General features: G+C 44.6%; 1 protein-coding gene across 5 annotated transcripts in view; it reads left to right on the top strand.

The window, feature by feature from the left end:
* LOC128698506 (transient receptor potential channel pyrexia) overlaps positions 1-17013 on the top strand; it is a 79115-nt gene that overhangs the window by 34337 nt on the left and 27765 nt on the right. For all 5 annotated transcript variants that reach the window (XM_070103962.1, XM_070103961.1, XM_053790757.2 and 2 more), the window contains one exon: positions 6688-6803. In XM_070103962.1, coding sequence (XP_069960063.1) covers positions 6688-6803 — 116 coding nt within the window. The remainder of the gene's footprint in view (positions 1-6687; positions 6804-17013) is intronic.

The following is a 17013-nucleotide window of genomic DNA, read 5'->3' as shown; positions in this document are numbered from 1 at the left end:
TTAACACTCTCTTTTACACAGGGGTTTTCAAAACTGGGTTTACAGTTCCTAATCTTATTTACAAACTAAGATCTGTTACCTACATCAGCTCATTTTAAAACTTGTTTTTTATTTTTAAGAGAGATACAAATTAGGGAACACACCACACACGACCCCTGCAACCTCAACTAGGTGAGTACACACACACACGCACTCACACTCTCTCTCTCTCTCTCTCTCTGTCTCTCTCTCTCTCTCTCTCTCTCTCTCTCTCTCTCTCTCTCTCTCTCTCTCTCTCTCTCTCTCTCTCTCTCTCTCTCTCTCTCTCTCTCTCCTCTCTCTCTCCTCTCTCTCTCCTCTCTCTCTCTCCTCTCTCTCTCTCCTCTCTCTCTCCTTCTCTCTCCTCCTCTCTCTCTCCTCCTCTCTCTCTCTCCTTCTCTCTCTCCTTCTCTCTCTCCTTCTCTCTCCTCCTCTCTCTCTCCTCCTCTCTCTCCTCTCTCTCTCTCTCCTCTCCTCTCCTCTCTCCTCTCCTCTCCTCTCTCCTCTCCTCTCTCCTCTCCTCTCTCTCTCTCCTCTCCTCTCTCTCTTTCCTCTCTCCTCTCTCCCCTCTCCTCTCCTCTCTCTCTCCTCCTCTCTCTCACCTCTCTCTCTCTCTCTCTCTCTCTCTCTCTCTATCTCTCTCTCTCTCTCTCTCTCTCTCTCTCTCTCTCTCTCTCTCTCTCTCTCTCTCTCTCTCTCTCTCTCTCTCTCTCTCTCTCTCTCTCTCTCTCTCTCTCTCTCTCTCTCACTCTCTCTCTCTCTCTCTCTCTCTCTCTCTCTCTCTCTCTCTCTCTCTTACCACTATAAAACAATAACATTTTCCTGATGGCATCTATTACACCTTACCGTCACATTATTGTCTATCAGTCCACTCGGCAGTTTATCCTTTCTTTCCTCTATTCAGTGTGTTTGTTTAATTCACGCAAAGCGCTAAACCCACGTGGGTCATTCAGTGCAAGACGTGGTGGAGGCTTGATCCTCCGTCTGCTGAGCCTATACGCTTTACTCTTCCTGCAAGGTGATTGCCTTGATGCTAGTGTGGAGCTCTTGATCCAAGAAATGCAGCTACCCTCCCCTTCCTCTGATCAAACCTGATTATCCCTCGTTGCCCCAGGCGCTGTATGAGGCCTCTGTATGATTGATGGGGTTTAAATCCCATCGACTGCACTAGGCTCAATAAGGCTCGCGCGTAACTCTTGGCGGCCAGACAAGAATACCTTAGTTTATGAAATAGGAATGAAGGTAAACGCTCTGTATATATATATACACTAAGATATATACAGAGAGACATACTTCTCTGTGTATATACATGAGAGACATACACTTCTCGGTGTGTATAGTACATCGAGAGACATACACCACTCGTTGTATATACATGAGATATAAACCTCTCGGTGTGTATACACTGAGGTATATACACCTCTTGGTGTATATACCCTGTGATACCTATGGGCATTGGGTTTCCATATAAATATAATGGTAATCTGGGTTTTTGGTTGGCTTGTACCTGCCTGGGTTGTGGTGGAACTTCAAGACTTCGAGGTAGAAACTTGTGTGTCAAGTCTTGGTACTAACATGTGATCACTATCAAACATTATACTTACTAATTTCATAAAAGTATTTGGAAAAAAATACTAAATTTAGCGTATTTTAAACAAGATGTCGAGGGTGTCAACGTGCAGTGTGTGTGGAGGGCGAGTATAAGAGAGGGAGGTCAGTGGTAGAGGCCAGGAGCCTGAGCCACGACCTCCAGCCACTCCACCTACCGCACCTCCTTCACTCTTGGTGCGGGAGTACCAGGAACGCGCGAGGTTGCGGTTGCATTACCGCAAGCGGAACTTGGGCCACCACCGCCTCTTCCCCCGCGACTGGTCGTCAGCTCCCCGCACTGAGTACCAACGGGCGTTCAAGTGGTACTCTCCTTCCCTCCTGGAGCACCGGGAACGTGCCCAGGAGCGACAGCAGGGGCACCTGCCTCTCTTCCCCAGTCACTGGTCGTCCCCGCCCCGCACCGAGTACCAACGCGAGTACGGTGCACAGCGAGACGACGGTACAGTCGGTGTCCACGATGTACAGGATCGTGTAAGACAGTGTACCTGTACGTCGCCGCAGTGACCTGTTGCTCGAAACCTTGACTCCTCTTTCTTTTTTTATGACTTACCTGGAGTTTACCTGGAGAGAGTTCCGGGGGTCAACGCCCCCGCGGCCCGGTCTGAGACCAGGCCTCCTGGTGGATCAGAGCCTGATCAACCAGGCTGTTGCTGCTGGCTGCACGCAAACCAACATACGAGCCACAGCCCGGCTGATCCGGAACTGACTTTAGGTGCTTGTCCAGTGCCAGCTTGAAGACTGCCAGGGGTCTGTTGGTAATCCCCCTTATGTGTGCTGGGAGGCAGTTGAACTTGTACGGGTTTAGCGCGTTTTTTTAATAATGATGATAATTAATAATAAATTATCTGCTCTCTCTATCCGTGCAGCGCTGTACGACACTTGCGGGTTTAACACTCCCCCCTCCCTTCAAGAATACAAGAATTAAATCCTTAGTAACTTTTTGGTAGATGCTTCAATCCATATTTTCAATCTACCTTTCTTTCTCTCTTTATTTTCCTTACTTCTTGAGCTAAAGATCCCCCCCCGTGTGTATATATATATAATATATATATATATATATATATATATATATATATATATATATATATATATATATATAATATATATATATATATATATATATATATATATATATATATATATATATATATATATATATATATATATATTTTTTTTCAATAAGTCGGCCGTCTCCCACCGAGGCAGGGTGACCCAAAAAAGAAAGAAAATCCCCAAAAAGAAAATACTTTCAACATCATTCAGCACTTTCACCACACTCGCACATTATCACTGTTCTTGCAGAGGTGCTCAGAATACAACAGTTTAGAAGCATACACATATAAAGATACACAACATATCCCTCCAAACTGCCAATATCCCAAACCCCTCCTTTAAAGTGCAGGCATTGTACTTCCCATTTCCAGGACTCAAGTCCGACTATATGAAAATAACCGGTTTCCCTGAATCCCTTCACTAAATATTACCCTGCTCACACTCCAACAGATCGTCAGGTCCCAAGTACCATTCTTCTCCATTCACTCCTATCTAACACGCTCACGCACGCTTGCTGGAAGTCCAAGCCCCTTGCCCACAAAACCTCCTTTACCCCCTCTCTCCAACCCTTTCGAGGACGACCCCTACCCCGCCTTCCTTCCCCTATAGATTTATATGCTTTCCATGTCATTATACTTTGATCCATTCTCTCTAAATGACCAAACCACCTCAACAACCCCTCTTCTGCCCTCTGACTAATACTTTTATTAACTCCACACCTTCTCCTAATTTCCACACTCCGAATTTTCTGCATAATATTTACACCACACATTGCCCTTAGACAGGACATCTCCACTGCCTCCAACCGTCTCCTCGCTGCTGCATTTACCACCCAAGCTTCACACCCATATAAGAGTGTTGGTACTACTATACTTTCATACGTTCCCTTCTTTGCCTCCATAGATAACGTTTTTTGACTCCACATATACCTCAACGCACCACTCACCTTTTTTCCCTCATCAATTCTATGATTAACCTCATCCTTCATAAATCCATCCGCCGACACGTCAACTCCCAAGTATCTGAAAACATTCACTTCTTCCATACTCCTCCTCCCCAATTTGATATCCAATTTTTCTTTATCTAAATCATTTGACACCCTCATCACCTTACTCTTTTCTATGTTCACTTTCAACTTTCTACCTTTACACACATTCCCAAACTCATCCACTAACCTTTGCAATTTTTCTTTAGAATCTCCCATAAGCACAGTATCATCAGCAAAAAGTAACTGTGTCAATTCCCATTTTCAATTCCCCAAAATTTAATCCCACCCCTCTCCTGAACACCCTAGCATTTACTTCCTTTACAACCCCATCTATAAATATATTAAACAACCATGGTGACATTACACATCCCTGTCTAAGACCTACTTTTACCGAGAAGTATTCTCCCTCTCTTCTACACACCCTAACCTGAGCCTCACTATCCTCATAAAAACTCTTTACAGCATTTAATAACTTACCACCTATTCCATATACTTGCAACATCTGCCACATTGCTCCCCTATCTACTCTATCACGTGCCTTTTCTAAATCCATAAATGCAATAAAAACTTCCCTACCTTTATCTAAATACTGTTCACATATATGCTTTAATGTAAACACTTGATCTACACATCCCCTACCCACTCTGAAACCTCCTTGCTCATCCGCAATCCTACATTCTGTCTTACCTCTAATTCTTTCAATTATAACCCTACCGTACACTTTTCCTGGTATACTCAGTAAACTTATTCCTCTATAATTTTTACAGTCTCTTTTGTCCCCTTTCCCTTTATATAAAGGGACTATACATGCTCTCCGCCAATCCCTAGGTACCTTCCCCTCTTTCATACATTTATTAAACAAAAGTACCAACCACTCCAACACTATATCCCCCCCTGCTTTTAACATTTCTGTCATGATCCCATCAGTTCCAGCTGCTTTACCCCCTTTCATTTTACGTAATGCATCACGTACCTCCCCCACACTTACATTCTGCTCTTCTTCACTCCTAAAAGATGGTATACCTCCCTGGCCAGTGCATGAAATTACTGCCTCTGTTTCTTCCTTAACATTTAAAAGTTCCTCAAAATATTCTCGCCATCTACCTAATACCTCCATCTCCCCATCTACTAACTCCCCTACTCTGTTTTTAACTGACAAATCCATACTTTCCCTAGGCTTTCTTAACTTGTTTAACTCACTCCAAAAAATTTTCTTATTTTCATTAAAATTTCTTGACAGTGCCTCTCCCACTCTATCATCTGCTCTCCTTTTGCACTCTCTCACCACTCTCTTTACCTTTCTTTTACTCTCCATATACTCTGCTCTTCTTATAACACTTCTGCTTTGTAAAAACCTCTCATAAGCTACCTTTTTCTCTTTTATCACACCCTTTACTTCATCATTCCACCAATCACTCCTCTTTCCTCCTGCCCCCACCCTCCTATAACCACAAACTTCTGCCCCACATTCTAATACTGCATTTTTAAAACTATTCCAACCCTCTTCAACCCCCCCCCCCCCCACTACTCATCTTTGCACTAGCCCACCTTTCTGCCAATAGTCGCTTATATCTCACCCAAACTTCCTCCTCCCTTAGTTTATACACTTTCACCTCCCTCTTACTTGTTGTTGCCACCTTCCTCTTTTCCCATCTACCTCTTACTCTAATTGTAGCTACAACTAAATAATGATCCGATATATCAGTTGCCCCTCTATAAACATGTACATCCTGGAGCCTACCCATCAACCTTTTATCCACCAATACATAATCTAATAAACTACTTTCATTACGTGCTACATCATACCTTGTATATTTATTTATCCTCTGTTTCATAAAATATGTATTACTTATTACCAAATCTCTTTCTACACATAGCTCAATTAAAGGCTCCCCATTTACATTTACCCCTGGCACCCCAAATTTACCTACTACTCCCTCCATAACATTTTTACCCACTTTAGCATTGAAATCCCCAACCACCATTACTCTCACACTTGATTCAAAACTCCCCACGCATTCACTCAACATTTCCCAAAATCTCTCTCTCTCCTCTACACTTCTCTCTTCTCCAGGTGCATACACGCTTATTATAACCCACTTTTCACATCCAATCTTTATTTTACTCCACATAATCCTTGAATTAATACATTTATAGTCCCTCTTTTCCTGCCATAGCTTATCCTTCAACATTATTGCTACTCCTTCTTTAGCTCTAACTCTATTTGAAACCCCTGACCTAATCCCATTTATCCCTCTCCACTTAAACTCTCCCACCCCCTTCAGCTTTGTTTCACTTAAAGCCAGGACATCCAGCTTCTTCTCATTCATAACATCCACAATCATCTCTTTCTTATCATCTGCACAACATCCACGCACATTCAGACTTCCCACTTTGACAATTTTCTTCTTATTCTTTTTAGTAATCTTTAAAGGAAAAGGGGTTACTAGCCCATTGTTCCCGGCATTTTAGTTGACTTTTACAACACGCATGGCTTACGGAGGAAAGATTCTTATTCCACTTCCCCATGGATATAAAAGGAAAAGTAATAAGACCAAGAACTATTAAGATAAAATCAAAGAAAACTCAGATGAGTGTGTATAAATAAACGTGTACATGTATGTGTAGTGTGACCCAAGTGTAAGTAGAAGTAGCAAGACGTACCTGTAATCTTGCATATTTATGAGACAGACAAAAGACATCAGCAATCCTACCATCCATCATGTATAACAATCACAGGCTTTCGTTTTACACTCACTTGGCAGGACGGTAGTACCTCCCTGGGTGGTTGCTGTCTACCAACCTACTACCTACATATATATATATATATATATATATATATATATATATATATATATATATATATATATATATATATATATATATATATATATATATATATATATATATATATATAATTTATTTTGAAAACTGAATCCACTTTCAAAACGTTCTAAAACATTTAAATTTGGGAATGTTAAAAGAAAGCTTGTAAATAAAGAGTGTGACTGTTTCAGGGTCTGCGGAACTCTGCCCACCTGGAGAGGTTGATCAAACAGACGGAACTTGTCTTCCACATGGAGAAGAACTTCTCCACCGCAGCCTATATCGCTAGTTACGTAAAGATCCCCAAGTGAGTCTTCTGTCTCTATTATAGAGAGGTGTTGTAACTTCCAGTTTGTAGCTACAGCAACAGAGATGTGTTCATGGTGTTCTCTCTTCAGTAATTTGTTCTAAATGTAATTTGTTAATAAACTTGCACTACGTCCTCTGTTTTAAATTGTTCCGCTGATCAGCCACTAGTAATTACTATTGCTAAATGTGCTTCAGTGTATATTTTTTTAACACACATTGGGCGTCTCCAAGGTAGGATGACCCGAAAATGAAACACTATTCACCATCATTTACATTATCACTGTCTTGCCAGAGGCGTGCAGATACGAGTTTAGATTTAGATTTTGCCACGGAAGTGGCTAGTTTCTTGTGCACCCCATATCTATCCTGTGGATGGTAGCGAAAGAGCATATGGATACACTAAAGGATACTTTAGATGTCCCTCCAAACAGCAAATATCTTCACCCATCCTTCAGAGTGCAGGCACTGTACTTCCCACCTCCAGTACTGTAACATCCTCACCAATCCTTCAGAGTGCAGGCACTGTACTTCCCACCTCCAGTACTGTAACATCCTCACCCATCCTTCAGAGTGCAGGCACTGTACTTCCTACCTCCAGTACTGTAACATCCTCACCCATCCTTCAGAGTGCAGGCACTGTACTTCCCACCTCCAGTACTGTAACATCCTCACCCATCCTTCAGAGTGCAGGCACTGTACTTCCCACCTCCAGTACTGTAACATCCTCACCCATCCTTCAGAGTGCAGGCACTGTACTTCCCACCTCCAGTACTGTAACATCCTCTCCCATCCTTCAGAGTGCAGGCACTGTACTTCCCACCTCCAGTACTGTAACATCCTCACCAATCCTTCAGAGTGCAGGCACTGTACTTCCCACCTCCAGGACTGTAACATCCTCACTCATCCTTCAGAGTGCAGGCACTGTACTTCCCATCTCCAGTACTGTAACATCCTCACCAATCCTTCAGAGTGCAGGCACTGTACTTCCCACCTCCAGGACTGTAACATCCTCACCCATCCTTCAGAGTGCAGGCACTGTACTTCCCACCTCCAGTACTGTAACATCCTCACCCATCCTTCAGAGTGCAGGCACTGTACTTCCCACCTCCAGTACTGTAACATCCTCACCCATCCTTCAGAGTGCAGGCACTGTACTTCAAACCTCCAGGACTGTAACATCCTCACCCATCCTTCAGAGTGCAAGTACTGTACTTCACACCTCCAGTACTGTAACATCCTCACCCATCCTTCAGAGTGCAGGCACTGTACTTCCCACCTCCAGTACTGTAACATCGCCACCCATCCTTCAGAGTGCAGGCACTGTACTTCCCATCTCCAGGACTGTAACATCCTCACCCATCCTTCAGAGTGCAGGCACTGTACTTCACACCTCCAGTACTGTAACATCACCACCCATCCTTCAGAGTGCAGGAACTGTACTTCCCATCTCCAGGACTGTAACATCCTCATCCATCCTTCAGAGTGCAGGCACTGTACTTCCCACCTCCAGTACTGTAACATCCTCACCCATCCTTCAGAGTGCAGGCACTGTACTTCCCACCTCCAGTACTGTAACATCCTCTCCCATCCTTCAGAGTGCAGGCACTGTACTTCCCACCTCCAGTACTGTAACATCCTCTCCCATCCTTCAGAGTGCAGGCACTGTACTTCCCACCTCCAGTACTGTAACATCCTCTCCCATCCTTCAGAGTGCAGGCACTGTACTTCAAACCTCCAGGACTGTAACATCCTCACCCATCCTTCAGAGTGCAAGTACTGTACTTCACACCTCCAGTACTGTAACATCCTCACCCATCCTTCAGAGTGCAGGCACTGTACTTCCCACCTCCAGTACTGTAACATCGCCACCCATCCTTCAGAGTGCAGGCACTGTACTTCCCATCTCCAGGACTGTAACATCCTCACCCATCCTTCAGAGTGCAGGCACTGTACTTCACACCTCCAGTACTGTAACATCACCACCCATCCTTCAGAGTGCAGGAACTGTACTTCCCATCTCCAGGACTGTAACATCCTCATCCATCCTTCAGAGTGCAGGCACTGTACTTCCCACCTCCAGTACTGTAACATCCTCACCCATCCTTTAGAGTGCAGGCACTGTACTTCCCACATCCAGTACTGTAACATCCTCACCCATCCTTCAGAGTGCAGGCACTGTACTTCCCACCTCCAGTACTGTAACATCCTCACCAATCCTTCAGAGTGCAGGCACTGTACTTCCCACCTCCAGGACTGTAACATCCTCACCCATCCTTCAGAGTGCAGGCACTGTACTTTCCACCTCCAGTACTGTAACATCACCACCCATCCTTCAGAGTGCAGACACTGTACTTCCCATCTACAGGACTGTAACATCCTCACCCATCCTTCAGAGTGCAGGCACTGTACTTCCCACCTCAAGTACTGTAACATCCTCACCTATCTTTCAGAGTGCAGGCACTGTACTTCCCACCTCTAGTGCTATAACATCCTCACCCATCCTTCAGAGTACAGGTACTGTACTTCCCACCTCCAGTACTGTAACATCCTCACCCATTCTTCAGATTGCAGGCACTGTACTTCCCACCTCCAGCACTGTAACATCCTCACCAATCCTTCAGAGTGCAGGCACTGTACTTCCCACCTCCAGGACTGTAACATCCTCACCCATCCTTCAGAGTGCAGGCACTGTACTTCCCATCTACAGGACTGTAACATCCTCACCCATCCTTCAGAGTGCAGGCACTGTACTTCCCACCTCAAGTACTGTAACATCCTCACCTATCTTTCAGAGTGCAGGCACTGTACTTCCCACCTCTAGTGCTATAACATCCTCACCCATCCTTCAGAGTACAGGTACTGTACTTCCCACCTCCAGTACTGTAACATCCTCACCCATTCTTCAGATTGCAGGCACTGTACTTCCCACCTCCAGCACTGTAACATCCTCACCAATCCTTCAGAGTGCAGGCACTGTACTTCCCACCTCCAGGACTGTAACATCCTCACCCATCCTTCAGAGTGCAGGCACTGTACTTCCCATCTACAGGACTGTAACATCCTCACCCATCCTTCAGAGTGCAGGCACTGTACTTCCCACCTCAAGTACTGTAACATCCTCACCTATCTTTCAGAGTGCAGGCACTGTACTTCCCACCTCTAGTGCTATAACATCCTCACCCATCCTTCAGAGTACAGGTACTGTACTTCCCACCTCCAGTACTGTAACATCCTCACCCATTCTTCAGATTGCAGGCACTGTACTTCCCACCTCCAGCACTGTAACATCCTCACCAATCCTTCAGAGTGCAGGCGCTGTACTTCCAACCTCCAGGACTGTATCATCCTCACCCATCCTTCAGAGTGCAGGCACTGCACTTCCCACATCCAGTACTGTAACATCCTCACCCATCCTTCAGAGTGCAGGCACTGTTCTTCCCACCTCCAGGACTGTAACATCCTCACCAATCCTTCAGAGTGCAGGCACTGTACTTCCCACCTCCAGGACTGTAACATCCTCACCCATCCTTCAGAGTGCAGGCGCTGTACTTCCCACCTCCAGGACTGTAACATCCTCACCCATCCTTCAGAGTGCAGGCACTGCACTTCCCACATCCAGTACTGTAACATCCTCACCCATCCTTCAGAGTACAGGCACTGTTCTTTCCACCTCCAGGACTGTAACATCCTCACCCATCCTTCAGAGTGCAGGCACTGTACTTCCCACCTCCAGGACTGCAACATCCTCACCCATCCTTCAGAGTGCAGGCACTGTACTTCCCACCTCCAGTACTATAACATCTCCACCCATCCTTCAGAGTGCAGGTACTGTACTTCCCATGTCCAGGACTGTAACATCCTCACCCATCCTTCAGAGTGCAGGTACTGTACTTCCCATGTCCAGGACTGTAACATCCTCACCCATCCTTCAGAGTGTAGGTACTGTACTTCCCATCTCCAGGACTGTAACATCACCACCCATCCTTCAGAGTGCAGGTACTGTACTTCCCACCTCCAGGACTGTAACATCACCACCCATCCTTCAGAGTGCAGGTACTGTACTTTCCACCTCCAGGACTGTAACATCACCACCCATCCTTCAGAGTGCAGGTACTGTACGTACTTCCCACCTCCAGGACTAGTATCTCATCGGCTCCAGTTTTCCTCAGCTGACAACTGTGGTCTTGTTAGCCTTATTGTAGGTACTCAAAAGTCTTCTTCGTCTCTTGTCTTCGGCGTTTTCAGCTTGTCATAATAACTCTGGCAGACATTTGTAACTAATCCACATCTGTGTGTTTTAGCTGTAAGTACTGTTACCTACCGTACTACACCACTGTTACCTACCGTACTACACCACTGTTACCTACCGTACTACACCACTGTTACCTACCGTACTACACCACTGTTACCTACCGTACTACACCACTGTTACCTACCGTACTACACCACTGTTACCTACCGTACTACACCACTGTTACCTACCGTACTACACTACTGTTACCTACCGTACTACACCACTGTTACCTACCGTACTACACCACTGTTACCTACCGTACTACACTACTGTTACCTACCGTACTACACCACTGTTACCTACCGTACTACACTACTGTTACCTACCGTACTACACCACTGTTACCTACCATACTACACCACTGTTACCTACCGTACTACACTACTGTTACCTACCGTACTACACCACTGTTACCTACCGTACTACACTACTGTTACCTACCGTACTACACCACTGTTACCTACCGTACTACACCACTGTTACCTACCGTACTACACCACTGTTACCTACCGTACTACACCACTGTTACCTACCGTACTACACCACTGTTACCTACCGTACTACACCACTGTTACCTACCGTACTACACCACTGTTACCTACCGTACTACACTACTGTTACCTACCGTACTACACCACTGTTACCTACCGTACTACACCACTGTTACCTACCGTACTACACTACTACACCACTGTTACCTACCGTACTACACTACTGTTACCTACCGTACTACACCACTGTTACCTACCGTACTACACTACTGTTACCTACCGTACTACACCACTGTTACCTACCATACTACACCACTGTTACCTACCGTACTACACTACTGTTACCTACCGTACTACACCACTGTTACCTACCGTACTACACTACTGTTACCTACCGTACTACACCACTGTTACCTACCGTACTACACTACTGTTACCTACCGTACTACACCACTGTTACCTACCGTACTACACCACTGTTACCTACCGTACTACACTACTGTTACCTACCGTACTACACCACTGTTACCTACCGTACTACACTACTGTTACCTACCGTACTACACCACTGTTAACTACCGTACTACACCACTGCTACCTACCGTATTACATCACTGTTACCTACCGCATTACACCACTGCTACCTACCGTATTACATCACTGTTACCTACCGCATTACACCACTGCTACCTACCGTATTACATCACTGTTACCTACCGCATTACACCACTGCTACCTACCGTACTACACCACTGTTACCTACCGCATTACACCACTGCTACCTACCGTACTACACCACTGTTACCTACCGCATTACACCACTGTTACCTACCGTATTACATCACTGTTACCTACCGCATTACACCACTGTTACCTACCGTACTACACCACTGTTACCTACCGTACTACACCACTGTTACCTACCGTACTACACCACTGTTACCTACCGTACTACACCACTGTTACCTACCGTACTACACCACTGTTACCTACCGTACTACACCACTGTTACCTACCGTACTACACCACTGCTACCTACCGCATTACACCACTGCTACCTACCGTATTACATCACTGTTACCTACCGTACTACACCACTGTTACCCACCGTATTACATCACTGTTACCTACCGTATTACACCACTGCTACCTACCGTATTACACCACTGTTACCTACCGTATTACATCACTGTTACCTACCGTACTACACCACTGTTACCTACCGTACTACACCACTGTTACCTACCGTACTACACCACTGTTACCTACCATACTACACCACTGTTACCTACCGTACTACACCACTGTTACCTACCGTATTACATCACTGTTACCCACCGTATTACATCACTGTTACCTACCGTACTACACCACTGTTACCTACCGTACTACACCACTGTTACCTACCGTATTACATCACTGTTACCCACCGTATTACATCACTGTTACCTACCGTACTACACCAATGTTACCTACCGTACTACACCACTGTTACCTACCGTACTACATCACTGTTACCTACCGTACTACACCACTGTTATCCACCGTATTACATCACTGTTACCTACCGTATTACATCACTGTTACCTACCGTATTACACCACTGCTACCTACCGTATTACACCACTGTTACCTACCGTATTACATCACTGTTACCTACCGTACTACACCACTGTTACCCACCGTATTACATCACTGTTACCTACCGTATTACACCACTGCTACCTACCGTATTACACCACTGTTACCTACCGTATTACATCACTGTTACCTACCGTACTACACCACTGTTACCTACCGTACTACACCACTGTTACCTACCGTACTACACCACTGTTACCTACCATACTACACCACTGTTACCTACCGTACTACACCACTGTTACCTACCGTATTACATCACTGTTACCCACCGTATTACATCACTGTTACCTACCGTACTACACCACTGTTACCTACCGTACTACACCACTGTTACCTACCGTATTACATCACTGTTACCCACCGTATTACATCACTGTTACCTTCCGTACTACACCACTGTTACCTACCGTATTACATCACTGTTACCCACCGTATTACATCACTGTTACCTACCGTACTACATCACTGTTACCCACCGTATTACATCACTGCTACCTACCGTATTACATCACTGTTACCCACCGTATTACATCACTGCTACCTACCGTATTACATCACTGTTACCCACCGTATTACATCACTGTTACCTACCGTATTACATCACTGTTACCCACCGTATTACATCACTGCTACCTACCGTATTACATCACTGTTACCTACCGTATTACATCACTGTTACCCACCGTATTACATCACTGCTACCTACCGTATTACATCACTCTTACCTACCGTATTACATCACTGTTACCTACCGTATTACATCACTGTTACCTACCGTATTACATCACTGTTACCTACCGTACTACACCACTGTTACCTACCGTATTACATCACTGTTACCTACCGTATTACATCACTGTTACCTACCGTATTACATCACTGTTACCTACCGTATTACATCACTGTTACCTACCGTATTACATCACTGTTACCTACCGTATTACATCACTGTTACCTACCGTATTACATCACTGTTACCTACCGTATTACATCACTGTTACCTACCGTATTACATCACTGTTACCCACCGTATAACATCACTGTTACCTACCGTATTACATCACTGTTACCTACCGTATTACATCACTGTTACCTACCGTATTACATCACTGTTACCTACCGTATTACATCACTGTTACCCAGCGTATTACATCACTGTTACCTACCGTATTACACCACTGTTACCTACCGTATTACACCACTGTTACCTACCGTATTACATCACTGTTACCTACCGTATTACATCACTGTTACCTACCGTATTACATCACTGTTACCTACCGTACTACACCACTGCTACCTACCGTATTACATCACTGCTACCTACCGTATTACATCACTGTTACCTACCGTATTACACCACTGTTACCTACCGTATTACATCACTGTTACCTACCGTACTACACCACTGTTACCTACCGTACTACACCACTGTTACCTACCGTACTACACCACTGTTACCTACCGTACTACACCACTGTTACCTACCGTACTACACCACTGTTACCTACCGTATTACATCACTGTTACCCACCGTATTACATCACTGTTACCTACCGTACTACACCACTGTTACCTACCGTACTACACCACTGTTACCTACCGTATTACATCACTGTTACCCACCGTATTACATCACTGTTACCTACCGTACTACACCACTGTTACCTACCGTACTACACCACTGTTACCTACCGTATTACATCACTGTTACCCACCGTATTACATCACTGTTACCTACCGTACTACATCACTGTTACCCACCGTATTACATCACTGCTACCTACCGTATTACATCACTGTTACCCACCGTATTACATCACTGCTACCTACCGTATTACATCACTGTTACCCACCGTATTACATCACTGTTACCTACCGTATTACATCACTGTTACCCACCGTATTACATCACTGCTACCTACCGTATTACATCACTGTTACCCACCGTATTACATCACTGTTACCTACCGTATTACATCACTGTTACCCACCGTATTACATCACTGCTACCTACCGTATTACATCACTGTTACCTACCGTACTACACCACTGTTACCTACCGTACTACACCACTGTTACCTACCATACTACACCACTGTTACCTACCGTTCTACACCACTGTTACCTACCGTATTACATCACTGTTACCCACCGTATTACATCACTGTTACCTACCGTACTACACCACTGTTACCTACCGTACTACACCACTGTTACCTACCGTATTACATCACTGTTACCCACCGTATTACATCACTGTTACCTACCGTACTACACCACTGTTACCTACCGTACTACACCACTGTTACCTACCGTATTACATCACTGTTACCCACCGTATTACATCACTGTTACCTACCGTACTACATCACTGTTACCCACCGTATTACATCACTGCTACCTACCGTATTACATCACTGTTACCTACCGTATTACATCACTGTTACCCACCGTATTACATCACTGTTACCCACCGTATTACATCACTGCTACCCACCGTATTACATCACTGTTACCTACCGTATTACATCACTGCTACCTACCGTATTACATCACTGTTACCTACCGTATTACATCACTGCTACCCACCGTATTACATCACTGCTACCTACCGTATTACATCACTGCTACCTACCGTATTACACCACTGTTACCTACCGTATTACATCACTGTTACCTACCGTATTACATCACTGTTACCTACCGTATTACATCACTGTTACCTACCGTATTACATCACTGTTACCTACCGTATTACATCACTGTTACCTACCGTATTACATCACTGTTACCTACCGTATTACGTCACTGTTACCTACCGTATTACATCACTGTTACCCACCGTATTACATCACTGTTACCTACCGTATTACATCACTGTTACCTACCGTATTACATCACTGTTACCTACCGTATTACATCACTGTTACCTACCGTATTACATCACTGTTACCCACCGTATTATATCACTGTTACCTACCGTATTACACCACTGTTACCTACCGTATTACACCACTGTTACCTACCGTATTACATCACTGTTACCTACCGTATTACATCACTGTTACCTACCGTATTACATCACTGTTACCTACCGTATTACATCACTGTTACCTACCGTATTACATCACTGTTACCTACCGTATTACATCACTGTTACCTACCGTATTACATCACTGTTACCTACCGTATTACATCACTGTTACCTACCGTATTACATCACTGTTACCTACCGTATTACATCACTGTTACCTACCGTATTACATCACTGTTACCTACCGTACTACACCACTGCTACCTACCGTATTACATCACTGTTACCTACCGTATTACATCACTGTTACCTACCGTACTACACCACTGCTACCTACCGTATTACATCACTGCTACCTACCGTATTACATCACTGTTACCTACCGTATTACATCACTGCTACCTACCGTATTACACCACTGTTACCTACCGTATTACATCACTGTTACCTACCGTATTTTCCCGCATATAAGGTGCGACTTTTTTTTCTCCAACAAAGTCTTGGAAAATCAGCCTGCGCCTTATACGCTCAAGGTCAGGGAACAATGTTCTAGACTATGGAACAAAACTTTTCTCCAGGCTGATGGACTGATTACATCGTCTTCACATCTCTACTGCTTCTGCTAACTCTTCTGTATTCGACTGAAGAAGCCTACTGTATTGGCGAAACGTTTCGGAATAAAGATACTTAACTTATCAGACTGTTGTACTCATCGACTACTCTATTTCCAAACCAATACTTT

The sequence above is a fragment of the Cherax quadricarinatus genome, chromosome 88 (assembly GCF_038502225.1).
Source record: "Cherax quadricarinatus isolate ZL_2023a chromosome 88, ASM3850222v1, whole genome shotgun sequence".
NCBI classification, from domain to species: domain Eukaryota; kingdom Metazoa; phylum Arthropoda; class Malacostraca; order Decapoda; family Parastacidae; genus Cherax; species Cherax quadricarinatus.
This window is presented reverse-complemented; position numbering and strand designations above follow the sequence as displayed.